Source organism: Prionailurus bengalensis, chromosome D1, assembly GCF_016509475.1.
Source record: "Prionailurus bengalensis isolate Pbe53 chromosome D1, Fcat_Pben_1.1_paternal_pri, whole genome shotgun sequence".
Classification (NCBI taxonomy): Eukaryota; Metazoa; Chordata; class Mammalia; order Carnivora; family Felidae; genus Prionailurus; species Prionailurus bengalensis.
In genome coordinates this window covers 11,735,585-11,752,992 of record NC_057346.1, presented here as the reverse complement: position 1 = coordinate 11,752,992, position 17,408 = coordinate 11,735,585, and the positions used below count along the sequence as shown (strand labels likewise).

Sequence of the window (17,408 nt, the reverse complement as noted above, 5' to 3'; positions counted from 1 at the left end):
TATGTGTGTGTATTTGGCAACTCATATATAAATATATGTAGTATGAATGTAAGGGAGGAAGAAGACAAACCAAACTTAACGTTGGTCACTTGGGCGTGGAGAGAGAAGCTTGTGGATATGGAGAGGGAAGATTTGGCTTTTTCTTTATAAACCTTGGTGGTTTGGGGCTTGTCATAATAAGCAAGTTTTGCTTTTGCCGTGATGATTTTCTAGAAAATGTCAACTACAGATTTCTACCAAGGAGCAGAAACTCTGAACATACAAATAACTATAGAAGAAATTTGAAAGATTGTTAAAGACTTGCCACTAAAAAGGCTACCATCAGGCACAGAAAGTTTATGGCTAAAAATTCTGTGGATTCTTCATATTATAGATAATGCCTGTGTTAATCAAGCCCTTTTGGTCAATAGAAAAAGATGATTATGTCCTACTTAATTTTTTAAAAGCCAGCATAAACGTAATACGAAAATGTACATTTTGTGATAGTTTACACATAGAGAAAACCCTATAAAATGATTTTACTTTTGGCTTATAAATGCAAACATTTACAAAATATAGTAAGTTAAAGCCAACAGTACTGTTAAAAAGGACACATTGTTTATTCTAGGAGTGCAAAGGTAGTTTAGCATAAGAAACCTATCAACCAGTTTATTATATCAGCATATTAAAAGGGATTATATCATTAGATATGGAAAACATTATGACAAAATTCAGTACCCTTTCCTAATAAAAAACTAAGTAAAATAAGAATAGAGTACTTTTTAATAGTGTGGTGAAATATTTATGATATTTGCTGAAAATGTCTCTTGTCTGTTTTATTATCTTCAAAAAAAAGCAGGTTCGTTTGTTTTGCTTTGTGTTAGTGAATTGCAGTTACCATTTATTGTGAAATTTGTGACGTATTTTCTCCAGTCTCTCTTTGTTTTCCCTTTACTGTTCCAATGATTCTATTGGCTTTTGCATCTTCACTTAATCCTGCATCGGTAGTATACCTTGTCCATAGTTATCTCCTTTAAACTTAGAGAAATAATTATGTCATAATTAAAATAGTTATTTTGACTTAATTGCCTTTTACAATTTATATAGGTATCATTGCAACTTGTGCTGTATGCATAAATATTCAGATAAACATTACGGTGTTACATTGGTGCATAGTCAACAAATAATTGGAATGGAATGAATCTGTTTACACCAAGTGGATTGGTCATGTGTGTGTGCGGTGCTGGAGGGGATCCGTGTGCCCGCCACAGACACAGCAAGTGTGACAATAGCTGACGCGGCGCAATGGTTCAAGTGAAATGAAGTCTTAGCAAAACAACGAAGTTGTGTTTAATAGAAAACTACACTTTTTTTTTTAACTTTAAAATTTTTGTTCAAACAATGTTCAGAGGTCCCATGTCCCCTTCCGCCATCTTCCCCGGTGTTAACATCTTGTATACCTGTAGTACAATATCAAAACCAGCAAATTGACTGTGGTCCGATTCACAGAGCTGATTCACATTTCACCGGTTTTACCTGCAGTCATTTGTATGTGTGTATAGTTCTGTGCCGTCTTATCACGTGTGGATCCACGTAGCCACCCCCACAATCAAGATACTGCACTTTGCTCTTGCCACAGGCTGCTCTGGGCGACCCCTTTATAATGACACACCTTTGCTTCCATTTTTAAGCTGAAATTGAAATCAATTAAAAAAAAAAAATTAGTTCCTCAGTCACACCACCATTCAGGTGCTCAGCAGCAAAGTGTGGCTGGTGGCTATCATATTGGGCAGTACAGGCCTAGACTTTAGGTTCTCAAGGCTCTAAGATAATATGCTCACTTTCTTTTAAGGTTCTTATCCCCTAAGGTCTTCCTTGGTGAATCAGAACTAGGTTAAAAATAGCTGGTCTCTTTTCTGGTTCCTCTTCTCTCTACATTGGTCCCTGATTCTTCACTATCATTTAATTAATTAATAGTTTATTTTAAATATAACCCCATTAAAACCCCCACGATACACTTCAGAAGGGTATTGAGGTATTCTGTCTGCTAGGGTAGATAGATAGTATGCTGTAATGTAAGGCATTTGCTGATATTTTACTTAGGACAAGCACGCAGATCCTAGGCAGAGATGACAGAGGATGTTTATTCATTATTAAAGGCCTGGGATTTTATTCTAAATGAGTTTCAACTTGATACGCAGAACTTCTGAGTGCTTGTCATGTAATCAGATCAGTAGATTAGCAGTAGATGGTTACTGTATAATGTAGATGGCTGAATACTTTACTGTTGTGGAGTACAGGCAGTAATACAGTGCAGACTGTCCAGTTGAGCAATGAAAGTAAAGTAATAATTGTATGCCATGCTGTGTCCCACGTAGGCAGTTGAGATGGCTGTAGGATTATCTGTGCTGTTTTCTTCCCCCTCATCCTAAAATGAAAGAATTCTAGAAAACGAGGGAACTTGAGAATAATCTGGACTGTGAGTGGCTTCTTGTTTAAAACTTTTTCTTATGATGCAGATTTACCTCTTGATACTGATCTAGAAAATGAAAAACCATCTGAGATCATATTGGCTGAGCTGCTCGGTGACATGATCTGGGAAGACTTGTCTGAGTGCCTCATTAAAAACTGTTTGGTTTATTCTATCCCAACTAATAGCAGCAAGTTACAGCAGTACGAGGAGGTAAGTACAGAGACGTCACACAAGGTTTTCAGAGACCGTAGGTGCCTGTCGGTGTCTTTTGTAATTCCTTAGAGACTTTTTGCTCTTCAGAGACATCTTTAAGGAAATTATAATAGGAGGTGGAAGCAGCTTTTCCTGTTACTTCATTTCTCTCCGGGCTTTCTACCTTTCGACTGGGAAGTAGGTTTTCTTTTTAGGTATATTTTCTTTAGTGAGATACTTTTGAAAAACAATTGTTCTTTTATACTTGTATCAGCTCTAGTAGCTCTTTTGCGACACTGTACCTTTTTGCTTCTTTTTAGTGTTTCCATGAACACTAAAATAAGTGTATTTGTTTCAGAGATCTTTGCTCTTTTACTAAGTAGAGTAAGAAATTTATATTGAAGGTACTATTCTTAGTGAATTTAAGGCTGGAAAAATATATAATATATGTATACCTGCTAAGTGCTGGTCTGCTCTACAACTTAAATGACCAGCCTGTCCTTGTTATTTTTTGTACATTGGATTTGAAATTTTAATATTGGAATGGAATATGTGTATATAATTCTTTTTTCCCCATGTCTCTCTTTCTCAGATCATACAGTCCACTGAAGAATTTGAAAATGCCCTAAAGGAGATGAGGTTTTTAAAAGGAGATACTACTGATTTGCTGAAATATGCCCGTAACATCAATTCTCATTTTGCTAACAAGAAATGTCAGGATGTGATCGTGGCAGCTAGAAATCTAATGACCTCTGAAATCCACAACACTGTGAAGGTACTGGGGCTATCTTGTATTACATTGTGTTTAGGAAGCCGCTCATTTTTGAGAGAAATTTGGCAGAGTGGAACAGAGCACGACAGTTGCTGAGCTCCCTGGGAGAAGTTACTCATCTTCTGACATTAGTTCTCATCTTTCAAGTGGTCCTGCTCTCTGCCCCTCTCATGGAATGCTGTGAGGCCCAAATAAGTAGTGCACCCGAAAGCATTGTATACATGGAAAAGCCCGTGTAGATTAATTACCTTTGTTGAAATTAGACAGTATATCAACCTATGTAGATTTTTCTTAACTTTATTACTTGAGATTTTAGTACACAATTTTGTGACACATGTAATTGGGCTTCATTATGTCCAGAGATTATACTCTATTGTGAACATGTTGACTTCATCTGTGAGGCTACTAGCGGCCCTAGTTTTGAAGTCAAGATAATAAAACAAACAAAAAAGATAGAATCTTTTTAGGGCATCGACAATTATCCGCAGTCAGTGGACTCTTTAATTTGCATAAAGGGGTAATTTACCCCTGTGACCCTGGGTAATTTTGTGTATTTTCTTTTCTGTTTTTTTTTCATATTTTACACATATAAAATAATATTTGGTAATTGGAAGGTATTACTTAGATTAAAGTAAAACATAAATGAAAGTAGTCCCTTAATGGAAAATTCCTCAGCCAGTTTTCTCCTGTCACAGTGTTAGGGATTAGGCTCTCCCCCCCTCTGTTTCTCCTTTTACCATCCTCCCTTTTCCTTGGGGGTAGTCCACTTAGTGTGTCCACTGAGAAAAACAGTTAATTAGCCATTAGAGGTGCACAGATTTTAATACACTTTGAGGTATTTTGGACTGTTAAGGAGCTGCAATTCACTCGGTCCCAGGAACTGTGCTGTGGGGTCTTATTTACTTTTTTACATAAATATCACTTGATTATGTAACTCCTGCCCCAAACCCAGTGGCTTCCCATCTCCTATAGAATGAGATCCTGTAGTCTCACAGCCGCCTCCAAGATCGTACAGGGTTTGCCCTGACATTACCTCTCTCTCCCCGTCTCCTGTTACTTTTCAGTCACCACAGCATCCGACTGCTGGACTCCTTGCTGTTACCTGGATGTGTTGGGCCCGCTTGTGGCAGAGCCTTTGAATCTCTTGTTCCCTCTGCTGGGGACATTTTTTAAATCTTTTTTTTTTTTTTTTTAATGTTTATTTTTGAGAGAAAGAGACAGAGAGAGAAGGAGACAGAAGCAGGCTCTAGGCTCTGAGCTGTCAGCACAGAGCCTGACGCGGGGCTCGAACTCACGGACTGCGAGATCACGACCTGAGCTTAACCGACTTACGATCACTTAACCGACTGAGCCACCCAGGTACCCCTGGGAACATTTTTACCATAGATACCTACATGACTTGGTCCATTTCCTGGCAAGTCTTAAAATTGTAACTTCCTCCTATTCCTACACCCTTTCCTTCTTTATTTTTCTTCGTATTTCTTATTATCAACAAACATTCTGTATGAATTATTTATTGTTTTTTTTCTCTCTAGAAAATTAGCTCCATGTGGACTTTTTTTTCCCCTCCCCCCTCTTCTGACTACTGCTGTATCTCCAACATCAAGAAGATACCCGCACATGGTACTGTGTACTTAGTGCTCAGTAAATATTTGGCAAATGTGTTAATATGTGTCCCACTTTCCTGTCTCCTAACTCCTTGATGTAAATAGGATTGTCAGTGGATTGCTCTGTGACTCCAGGCTAAATCTTTTAACCTTGTTGGACCTCATTTTCCTCTTCTGTCATGTGACAGAAGTGAACCAGCTGATCTCTGAGCTCCCTACTCAGCTCGTTCTGACATCCCGTAAGACTGCATTATCTTCAGGGCGCCTGGGTGGCTTAGTTGGTTAAGCAGCCAACTTCGGCTCAGGTATCTCACGGTTTGTGAGTTTGAGCCCCGAGTCAGTCTCTCTACTGACAGCTCAGAGCCTGGAGCCTGCTTCGGATTCTGTGCCTCCTTCTCTCTCTCTGCCCCTCCCCCACTCATACTCTGAATCTCTCTCTCTCTCTCTCTCTCAGAAATAAATAAACATTTAAAAAATTTTTAAAAAGATTGCATTATCTTCAGGAACTCAAATCCTAGTGGTGGCTTCCTCTAGGTCAGGGTTTCTCAGTAGTGGCACTGTTGACATTTGGGACCAGGTCATTCTTTGCTGTGGGGGGCTCTTTTGTAGGATGCTTAGTAGTAGCCTCTGTCCACTAGATGCCTGTCTCCCCGTTGTGACTCGAAAAATGTCTCCAGACATTGCCGGATGTTCCCCTGAGGGCAAAAGTGTCCCTACCTGTGAACCACTGGTCTAGAGTCTATCCTGGTTCTTTCCCTGGGCATCTAGGCCGTGGGATTAGATCTTCTAAGCTGCCCAACTTTAAAAAGATCCTCTTTCTTTTTCTAAAAACCATTTTCAGCTTAATTGCCTTTCATGGGCTTCATCTAAATTGTCTCTAGACAACTGCTTGTGTGTACCCACTATTTTCCCCAAAGATGCATTTTGTTGCTGACGTCGGTTCTGTTTGAACATTTCGACCTGACCGTTTACCAGATTAGATCTTCCATACTTCCGTCTGGGGTTCTCTCACTCTCCTCAAGAAGTCAGCGTTTTTTTTGAGTCCTGTGTATTTTGGGCCCATTATTTTTCAGACAAACATCAGCATTTTTAAATCATCTTTATAATTATATTTTTCTTCTTTCTGATCTTAGTCATAAATTTGACTGCAAGTTCCCTGACATTTGTATTCTCATTTAAACTTCATTATCGCCCTCTGAGGTAGATATTATTATATACCGGTGTATAGATTAGGAGGGCACAATTGGTGTTTAAACGTTTGTATGAGACTCAGAGCTTTTCCTGTGAGCAGCGCGGTGTGGAAACCCAGCGTGTGTGGAGCAGGACCGCTGCTCTTGCCGTGGGACTTCATTATGTTTTGGCCCCTGTGGCATCTTTGGGAAGCAGGGTTTGAAGACCCTTATTGCGTATAATTCCTTCATTTTACAATGAGAAAATTGAGGTCCAGAGAGGTTAAATGACTTTGTTAAAAGTTAGGGTAAAAAAATGTTACTGATGTTTCCAGACTAGCAGCCTAGTGCTCTTTCATTTAGTCTTGATGAGACTAGGAATTTTCATTCTGTATAAATGTTAGGGAAGCTTTGTTTTGTTTTGTTTACCGGAGGATATGCTAGCCTGAATGGGTTATTTCTTTGACTAAGCCAACACGTGTTCTTGGTGGAAATGATTTCAGACAACGGAACACAAAATTATACAGGTCTGCAATAATCTAATAGTTTAGTCTGAGAAAGATGATTTTTAAAAAATATATATTTATTTTTATTTTGGGGGGAGAGAGAGAGAGAGTGAGCGAGAGTGAGGGAGGGGCAAGAGAGAGGGGGACAGAGGATCCAAAGCAGGCTCTGTGCTGACAGCAGCGAGCCTGATGCGGAGCTCGAACTGATGAATTGCAAAATCATGACCTGAGCCGGGTCGGATACTTAACAGACTGAGCCATCCCGGTGCCTCTGAGAAAGATGACTTAAAAAAAATTTTTTTTTAAATGTTTTTACTTATTTTTGTGATAGAGAGAGACAGAGCATGAGCAGGGGAGGGGCAGAGAGAAAGAGAGATAGAATCCGAAGCAAGCTGCAGGCTCTGAGCTGTCAGCACAGAGCCGAATGCGGGGCCCGAACTCATGGACTGTGAGATCACAGCCTGAGCCAAAGTCAGATGCCCAACAGACTGAGCCACCCAGGTGCCCCTGAGAAAGATGATTTTTTAAGGTCCTTTCATTTACCTGAAATCTTGGGCCAGTTTCAGAGCTTTGCTCTTTCCACCAAGATTAAGAATACACAGAAGAAATGGAAGAATTGCATAGGAAAGGAGATTCTTTATTTCTTATGACATGCTCTCACCCAAGATTGAGTAGTCATTAAAATACTGCTGTATTTCCTCAAATCCTTTGATTACTGTAGAGCCACAGCTTTATTATTATTATTTTTAAAAATGTTTATTTATTTATTTTGAGAGAGAGAGTGCACAAACGGGAGGGGCAGAGAGAGAAGGAGAGAGATCATCCCAAGCAGGCTCTGCACTGTCAGCATAGAGCCTGATGCAGGGATTGATCCCTCAAACCTTGAGATCATGACCTGAGTGGAAACCAACATTGGATGCTTAACCGACTGAGCCACCCGGGAGCCCCTGTAGAGCTACAACTGTATCATCGTGCAAGCAACCACGTTGCCCTTCTCTGATGCTTTCGTTTGAATTGTTCTGAGGACAATGCTTTTTCTGTGTTTTATGTTTCAATCTTAGATTACTGCTGATTCTAAGATAAGTGTGCCAGACTTACCCAGTCCTCAGAAGGATGACAAGTCAGCAGTACAGAAAATGTCCACAACTCAGTACAACGAGGTGGTGAATTTAGAGCCTGAAAATACATTGGACCAACATTCCTTTTCTTTGCCCACGTGCCGCATCAGTGAGTCTGTGAAGCAGTTAATGGAACTCGCCTATCAGACTTTACTAGAGGCCACAACCAGCAGTGATCAATGGTAAGAGTTCTGAAAATGGCAGTGACTTGGTTAAATGCGTATCTAAACTAGACGTTTATTAAGAAAATTATCTTTGGGTTTTCCTCTCTCATTAGCGTTTTTTTTTTTTCCTGGAAAAACAGTGTAACACAGAGACCTATATCGATAATTAACTTTTATTTGTAATGACGCATGCTTCTTACAGCATATCTAGGAAATGGAAGAGTGTGCATGGATGGATGAATGGAGTTTCTTTGACATTAAAGTTGTTAATCACTTTTTTACAAAAAACTCTTTAACTTTTGTTTAATTTGTTACTTTTTATTTGAGTTGAATGATGTTACGTGAGGAAGCACTTGCAGGGAACTTCGAATACTATCTGAAAAATCATCAATACTCAAACGTCTGTTATTACCGACGGTGGTGGTAGCAGTGGTAGTTATGCCATCTGCTCCAGCCTGCCCTGGCCTTTTAGCCGAACATTCGTTTTGCCTTTTGTGAAATCCAGGCCCTAATTATAATTAATTTACACTTTAAATGTTTGTTTTTAGTGCAGTAGTAGTGTGTTGGAAGGCCAAGGTAGAAGGAAAAGCATGGAATGTTCGAAGATCTCATTTTACCCTTTGTAGGTGATTTCTCTTAACGTACACCATATTCGGGGTGCCTCACCCTCGAGTCCGCATCTCATACCGAACTCTTTCTGCTCCGCGAGCTCCTCTCTTACTAAATGGAGGAGGACGCGGCATGCTGGAGCCCGAGCTGCGGAGCAGACTGGCAGAAGCCTCCTAGTTTGTCTGTGGGTAGTGGCGCCTTATCTCCTCCTCACGGGAGAGAACAGTCCTGGTTAGGGCCTGCCTCAGCCACACCGTATCTCAGGTGGGCTTCCAGAGTGTTCCTTCTTATCTCCACGTGCAAACAGACCCTTTGATTTTATTCTGCTCTAGAAAGAACATGTTGACTAAGATATTTCCATGACTTCAATGAATTGTGATGTTCACAGGTCCATCTGGTTCTAAATATAAGTAGGAAGAAAAATACAAACGAAAAGTACATACTCTTTTGGCAAAATAAATTTTGGAGTAACTATTTTGTCACATGGCTGTCACATGAATGAAATATACTAACCAGAAGTTAGAGCTGCAAGGCAGTGTTTCCTAAGTTTTTTGATAATACAGAACACTATAAACAATGAGTGTCTGTGTACTCACTGCTTCCTCTAAAAGAAATGGTTTTAAACAGGACATACAGAAACACAACTCCATTACAACTCACTTCCCCATTACCAAACCTTGAATAGCAACACATGGGGCAAAAATGAAATGACATAACTTCATCAGGTCATTGTAGTAATCGAGTAGTAACCGTGTTTTGGGGTGTAGGAACCATGACTTGTTTTTCTAAATATTTGTGGAATTCCTTTGTATTCAAGGTACATAGTTTAAGATATTCTTATGTGGAAGTAAGCCGTATTAGACTTTATATTTGCTCAAGTGCATTTTATTAATAATCTTTAGGTATTCTAAGGCCAGATTTAAAGGGCAAAAAAAATTTGAGGTTGGATTCTGTCCTAGAAATGTTGATTCATCTCCTTGCATTGGAGTAAGAAGGAGAAAAGGTGAAAGCTGACAGTCAGACTGATTCTAAGAGAACAAGTGAATGCCTTTATGGACACCTTGCCCTTTGCAGAGTGCGTCCGTGAGTAGGTGACATTTGCTTGAGGCTTAGCTCCATTTGTTACTGAAGGGATGGTCTGGGTACCGGCAGATTGATAATGGGAAAGAGGCTTTGGGTTAATGCTGTTCTTCTTGAAATTATTAGCAGATCAAGGTTTTTACAACTGCAATCTAGTTAGTAAACACTGGTTGAGAATATATTTGCATCTAGATTAATGGTGTGTTCTGCAGTGACCAAGGCAGGTGTTTAGGTGATGACTAATGTGCACTTGACCTGAATTTTCTTTTCTCATTGCCACTATCCTTATGCATTTCTATTGAAACTGTTTTTTATTAGTGCTGTTCAGCTTTTCTACTCAGTGAGGAATATCTTCCATTTGTTCCATGATGTCGTGCCAACATATCACAAGTAAGTGCCCCCGTAAGTTGGACTAAAACCAGTCATTTTATATTTCCACCAAAAATATTTTGGTTACTAAAATTCACAATTAAATGCAGTAAGCCATTAAAAAAAAAAAACATGTTTAAAGAATATTGGTCATTTGTTAATAAAAGTCTAAACATCTATATATTTAAAAATTTCCCAGGTGACTCTAAACTGTAGCCAATTTGAAAACTAGAGCATTAGAAAAGAGTTTAGTGCTTCATTACATAGATGAAAAAGGAATTTGGAGGAAGGGCAGGTGAGTCCTTCAAGGGAATTATTATATACAGCTGTGCTAGGTTTACATACAGAGTCGACACAGGTCAACACTGGATTCCCTGGCTCGCTCTTTTTTGTTACTCCCTGGGATAGTCTTACTGGATCAGGCTGCACTCAGGCGGGACGCTGTCACTCTGAACAGGGTCAGGGTGATGAGGCCGCATCTTGTTATGCAGTTGTACAGGAGACAGTTATTAAAGCCTCGAAGTACCTTTAAAGTACCTCGAAGAGAAGTAACATTTCCTCCACCTCAATCCCAGTAACTTTGATTTCTTTCTTTTTCTACCCCTCCTTCCTGGCATAGGGAGAACCTTCAAAAACTGCCCCAGTTGGCCGCCATTCACCACAACAACTGTATGTACATTGCTCACCACCTACTGACCCTCGGACATCAGTTCAGACTGCGTCTCGCCCCCATTCTTTGTGATGGCACTACCACTTTCGTGGATCTGGTCCCTGGCTTCAGGAGGCTTGGTAACAGAATCCTTAAGTTCAGGAAATCGTATTGATTATGCAGTCCCTCAACCTAGTATCTTTGTAATTCATGAACAAGGCAGCTAGAAATTAGGTGGTGGTCCTGAGCTGTATTGGAAAGTGGGAGAGCATTTCGTTAGCAGTTGTTCCCCATCACTTAATTTGCTAAAGTGAATGCAGTCTTTGTGGAAGTGTTACTTTTCCATGACACGACTTCATGGTACATCAGAGTTCCAAACTGCATTGCTGGTGTGCGGTGAATTTGCCAAATCAGAGTCATGTCAGTAGAGTGACACATAATAAGATTTGTATTGTGATAATTCTTTTAGCATTGTTGGTAAGAGCTTACTAACGTAAGTGCCTGTTCTTTTGCAAAACCTCAAGATAGCTCCCCGCTCTTCCACCTAGCTTTACTTGGGGTTATTAAAAATGAAAAGAGGGGCACCTGGGTGGCTCAGTTGGTTAAGCGGCCGACTTGGGCTCAGGTCATGATCTCGTGGTCCGTGAGTTCGAGCCCCGCATCGGGCTCTGTGCTGACAGCTCAGAGCCTGGAGCCTGTTTCAGATTCTGTGACTCCCTTTCTCTGACCCTCCCCCGTTCATGCTCTGTCTCTCTCTGTCTCAACAATAAATAAATAAACGTTAAAAAAAAAAAATGAAAAGAAATGAAATGTGGAAGAAGTCAATATGTTTACCATAATGATAGCCTAAGAAAAGCAGAGGACCCATATGATTCACTTAGTTTTTTACTTCCTGACTTTCCCCTTAGGTGGTGTTGATGTAGTCAAAAAATAAGTAGCTGCTGCTCTTGAGTAAGTGACGTTTCTTATCTGACCCTGGACAGACTATGGGGAAAGACATTATCCTGAGATTGGGTTTACTGGCACTGGCTGATGTGTTAGAAGCTATCATTTCTGGTGACCTCACAGCAGCTTTATGATGTTATCTTGCAAGCAGTTGTTTTCAAATGAGCAGGCTGATGCGTGATTCATGCTTGTCTCTCTCCTTCCACCCTGGCTTTGTACTGTGTAACTGGACAACAGTGGCAATTCTCTATTCTGTTTTTCCACCCCAGGGACAGAGTGTTTCCTGGCCCAGATGCGGGCACAGAAAGGAGAACTTCTGGAAAGATTATCTAGTGCTAGAAACTTTTCCAACATGGACGACGAAGAGAATTATTCTGCAGCAAGTAAAGCAGTCCGGCAGGTGGGCAGCTGCTCCTGGCGCTGCGATTTGTACTCCTTTTGTACATGAGCCCCCCATCCCTGCTCCCCCACAACCAAAGAACGTGTAGCAGTTAGCTCTATTAATCCCCACGCCCCCCCCCCAGTGGAAAATATGGATACCTTCAACAGGAATGTTTACAGACTTGCCCTTTCCTTGCTCCACCAAGCCAGCAGCAGGCTATCTTTCCATCCACCCAGTAAGGTGACTAGTTATTAATAAGTCTGTCATGGCAAGGTTTTGACCCATGAACTTGAGTTTGGGAAATTTGAAATACTAGCTTTTACCTCAGTGCCCCTCTCTCCTACATGATTTATCCTTTTTTTTAAATGAGCAAATGGTTTTTATGTATTTATTTTATTTATTGAAGTAAAAATGATCATGCAGTGTTATATCAGTTTCAGGTGTACAATATATTATAATTCCACAATTTTGTACATTTCTCCGTGCTCCTGGTTTAGCTTCTCACAGTGGTTTTCCCATCCTCAGCTTAAGTTCTGCTTTTCATCGAGCAGGGATATCCACTAGGGTTTAATAGTCAAGAAGCTGATATTTGTGATCACTTTACCTCCCCTTCTCATAACGCCTCTTCTGCTAAACACACACAAATGATGCACGTGAATGTAGAAAATAGGAGTTGCGACAGTCTCTCTTTCGTGTCAACAGCTGTATCCTCCTGACAGGTTCTACACCAGCTGAAGAGACTTGGAATTGTGTGGCAGGATGTCCTGCCAGTGAATATATATTGTAAGGCTATGGGGACTTTACTCAATACAGCAGTTTCTGAGATCATTGGCAGAATCACTGCTCTCGAGGTAAGGACCGTTAGATGCCTCACCAGGCCTGAGATGGCAATTCCTGTCTCTGATTATTGCTGTTCTAAGCAAATGATGTTGGTATCTCATTTTCAGTCAGCATAGATGGTAGAAGAAATTGTTCATGTTTCCTGTCTAACTCATTATAGGGTTATTTTTTTTTTTTTTAGTTTTGCCTTCATTCTGTTTTGCCGGTGACTAGCTAATGTCTCTCCTTTACGCGTACCTAAGAGTAGGACGATCCTGCTTCTCCATGTAGCATCTGTGTAGATTATGAACAAAGAGGCCGGAAACTGGGTAGCCCTTAGATGTATTGTAAAGTATGAAGTTATGTATTTATTTAATTTGCAAGTGAACTCAGTAACTTAGTAAAGAGAAACGCAGCCTTCCGCAGGAGCCCCTTTTCCAGCGCACTGTGGTAGTAGAGATTATATACGTGAGTTTACAGGCAAGGGGCCCAGGCTCTGCCAGTTGATGTCTCCAAAGCATTGATTGACTGAATCCTTGTTTATAAAAATATCCCCTGCTTTTCAGCAAGCAGTACAACATTCTTCTGGATAAATGGGCTCTTTCATGCAGGCACACTAAATTATTGACAATGTGTTGAAACATACTTTGTGTCATTCTAGCTTCAGGAGTATTGTCAGAGCTGATGAAATCTCATGTCTAATAAGGTGTGCTAAATTGCTTGGAAAACAACTTGCTGCAGCTGACCGCTTAAACAGCATGCACTAAAGATTTGCCCTTTCCTTACCACTAAGGTGGCCTAATTCTATTTTGTGTTCCCTCTGTGCAAAACCAGGACATCTCTACTGAAGATGGTGATAGATTGTATTCCTTATGCAAAACGGTGGTGGACGAGGGACCCCAAGTGTTTGCACCTCTCTCTGAAGAAAGCAAGAACAAGAAATACCAAGAAGAGGTTCCAGTCTATGTGCCAAAATGGATGCCATTCAAGGAATTGATGATGATGTTGCAAGCCAGCCTGCAAGAAATTGGGGATCGGTAGGTATTACCCTTTTACAGAGGCATGTGTCTCTCCAAAGGTAGCTACAGAGTGCGAGTGCCACTGAGAGCAGTGCTTTTCTCTGTTTCTTAACCAGTTGCTCAGAAAGAGTTTCATGTTGAGTAACAGTAGTTGGAGCCTTGCCATGGTCTCTAATCGTGTGGCTCCCCATTACCACTTTCTCCTGTTTGATAACATGAAGACTTCTTGTTTCATACTATTTTAGTCTTCAGCATGTTGTTTGGCATGCTGTACAGATGGTCTTTCATTTGTAAGAAGTACAACCTTCTGACACCTGGATGGGAAGTGTTGCCTGTTTTAACCCACAGTGGATGCATTTTACGATTGGCTTTGATTCGCTAACAGAAATTGACTTTTATTTGTATGGAATATTCCACATCATCCACTGTTTGATGGACCAGCAGTTTTTCTGCAAGGAGTACAGTGGTTTTAGAGATTAAGCATCATACACATAGAGAGGATTCATCTTATCTTAAATGTAGCAGATGATGTTTTTCCCACCCCCTGACACCGAACACCATTAGTTAACATTGCTGTGTGGGGTAACTATATGCTTTATTGTATCATACTTAGTATGCAGAGGTCATTGATGCTGCACAAAAAAGGATAGACACAGGTTAGTTACACATTCATGGATGCTTTTATTATTGTCTTGGTAGATATTAATAATCAGAGTATGCATACCTTGCATAGGTAATCCCTGAATAGGCCTCAAGGTCTCTCCCCATCCTTATAGCTACTTGTCTGCCTGTTTTAGCCTGGTTCTTTAGTGTATTACAGGTACCCCATTGTATTAGACCAGTCACCCCAGATGTGTCTGAGTTTTTCTCAGCATATGTTGTTCATTCTAAAACAAAGAAAGTGACATTTCTGCCTGAAAAAAGTCACATCAAAATACTTCCAACCTCATTATTACAAGATTTTATGTATTTGTTATTTACAAGTCCTTAGTGGGTAATAAGATGTCTTTAGGTAAGACTCCAGAGGGCAGCAGATAAGAAAGTTTCTCTGCTGCCGCAGCCTAATAATAATTCTTTGTGTTGAGAACAGTCACAATACTGGTGTATCTTCTTTTTTTTTGCCTAGGAAGAATTTTTCTCCTAGAGGTTTCAGTAAGCATGAGGATAGTAGTTAATTGGGAACACTTTTTTACTGAAGAATCTACCTCCGATGGTGTAGATTAAATGCTTTAAAATCATAAACATACAAAGTAATACAGTATGTAACGTATTTACACTTAAAAGGAAACAAGTAAAATGTTCATGTACCTGTTACCTAATATAAGAAAAATATTACCGATCCTGCGAAGACTCCTGTGTTTCCCCTCTCCAAATGTTTGTCCCTGCAGGCAGCCACTGTCTCGAATTTTGTGTTCCTTCCTTGTTTCCTTTGCTTTCCTTCATAGTTTTGCCACTTTTGCATGTGTCTCTGAACAGTATAAAGTTTAGGCTTGCTCGTGTTTGAACTTTCTGTAAACGGAAGCGTCTGTAAGTTGCTTCTTTCGGTCAATATTGGGTTTTTTTGAAGTTGACTCATGACTGTGTACAGGGCTGCGTGCATGTTTGTCTTTAGAGCTGTAGTGTGTTCTGTTTTACAGATATTTCATTATTAAGTCCTGCCGCTTCATGATTTCACCAGTATTTGGTATCGTCAGACTTTAGAATTTTTGCTACTGTAGTTAGTGTGAAATGGTAGTTCGTTGTCACTGTAACTTACATTTCCCTAAATTCTAATGATGTTGAGCATCTTTTTATGGATCATTTGTTTTTCTTTTGTTGTAGCAAATGACCTGTTCACATTTGCCCTTTATTCTACGAGGTTGTTTGTGATTTCATTATTGACTCATGGGAGTTCACTGTGTATTTTTTACACCAATCCTTTGTTGGTTAAAATTTGTTGCCTGTGGCTCATTTTTTAAAATAGTCACAGATCCCCAGATTCCATGTAACCATGTGAGGATGTGGCCATAATTCTCAAGTTCAAACAGGACTTAGTATAGAATAAGGAGGAAGAGTCTTACCTTCCTAACTTGGTCTCTTGATCTGACTGTGCTGATAGCAAAATGTAGCCAAGAAGCAGGAGTTAAAGAGATTGAGTGGAGGATCCAGAAAGAAGGGGAAGGATGCCAGCATTTGTTTTACTTCCATTTAAAACCAACTAGCATTTGGGATCCAGTAAGCAGTTTTAAAATCTTGCTTATCCAGAGACATAACAGGAAATAGAATTTTGTCTTTTATTTTGCAGGTGGGCAGATGGAAAGGGGCCCCTGGCAGCTGCATTCTCTTCCACTGAAGTAAAAGCTTTAATCCGTGCCTTGTTCCAGAACACAGAAAGAAGAGCAGCTGCCCTTGCTAAGATTAAATAGCTGTATCTTCCCAAGAAAGCCATGTTTTGACTATTTGGATTCCTCTCTTGGCATAATGACTCCTGTAAAGACTTCTTGGAATCATCTGTTAGTTTTGGTGAACCAAGTATATCGTGGAAGTCTGATTTCACCTAAGAACGCCTTACCTCCTGGCTTGTATGAGGCTTTGTTGAAGAACTGGATGTTAAGATAAGCTGTCAAGTGAAGCACCTCAACTTGTTGGCTTCCTAGCCATCCTCCTTTGATAAGACGCTGTAGGGTAGCACTAATCCATGTTGCTTCTGGGCCTTCTGGGGACTGTGTCTGTTGTGAATGTAAGGCCTGGTCTTGGATCAGGGAATCCAGGGGATTCCATGAGTCAGGGTAAAGAACTTGTGAGCAAATGGTATGTATGTTTTGGGAGACGGGAACTGTGTTTGTCCTCGGAGGAATTAAGGAGACTTCCTTTAATAGTTCTTTCCAATAAATAATGCTTTTCAGAGTTCAGGATGAGTGTCTTTAATAACATGGTGAGCTTTGACAAAAGACACCAACAAGTTTTCTTGTCTTCCACACCATTCTTTTTATTGACAATTATGATCCTCACAGAGGACTCCCTGATGTATCATCTTCTTGCGTCTTTCTTGGAAGGCCTAGAAATCCTAGGACTTCCTTTCAGTATAAGTTTTTGACCCTTTCTGCTATTTCAACTAAATTCTATTTTCTTGGTTGGATTTTTTTTTCTCCCACCTTCTTAAGCTCTACTGTTTCTGTACCCTACCAAATGACAGAGGTTTTCAATTGATAATGTTCCTTTGGCATGTATATATGCCCTGAGATCTAACTCTGGGCTCTGGAGCCCAGCCCGTTATTTGCTGGACATAGGTAATTCTTCAGTTCGGCTTCATCTGTTTCTAACTCTTTTCAGCCATTGGATGGAGGTATCCTATCAAAGTTTTCCTCGGCCTCTGCAGTCCTTGATATATCTTCATACTGAAATACTGTTTCCTCTCATGAAAAGAGGGCGAAGGGTGTGATTTTTAGGTGCTGCTGAAGCAGATGCTGCCTGGAAGAAGTTTTCAGTCCATTGGGCATGGTTCCTGAGGCCTTAAGCCCTTGATTCCTGGCACACAAGAACAATTATTTTTTCCTCCTGTCTTCAAGTGTTCTGC

At 40.3% G+C, this 17,408-nt stretch overlaps 1 protein-coding gene across 1 annotated transcript in view; it reads left to right on the top strand.

Moving 5' to 3' along the window:
- The window catches only part of ZW10 (zw10 kinetochore protein), a 35,486-nt gene extending 18,745 nt beyond the window's left edge, over positions 1 to 16,741 (top strand). Inside the window, exons 8-16 of the mRNA XM_043579370.1 lie at positions 2,499 to 2,662; positions 3,237 to 3,419; positions 7,760 to 7,998; positions 9,988 to 10,059; positions 10,658 to 10,827; positions 11,902 to 12,032; positions 12,734 to 12,865; positions 13,668 to 13,870; positions 16,137 to 16,741. Coding sequence (XP_043435305.1) covers positions 2,499 to 2,662; positions 3,237 to 3,419; positions 7,760 to 7,998; positions 9,988 to 10,059; positions 10,658 to 10,827; positions 11,902 to 12,032; positions 12,734 to 12,865; positions 13,668 to 13,870; positions 16,137 to 16,257 — 1,415 coding nt within the window. The 3' untranslated portion in view covers positions 16,258 to 16,741. The remainder of the gene's footprint in view (positions 1 to 2,498; positions 2,663 to 3,236; positions 3,420 to 7,759; positions 7,999 to 9,987; positions 10,060 to 10,657; positions 10,828 to 11,901; positions 12,033 to 12,733; positions 12,866 to 13,667; positions 13,871 to 16,136) is intronic.
- The last annotated feature ends 667 nt before the right edge of the window (positions 16,742 to 17,408 follow it).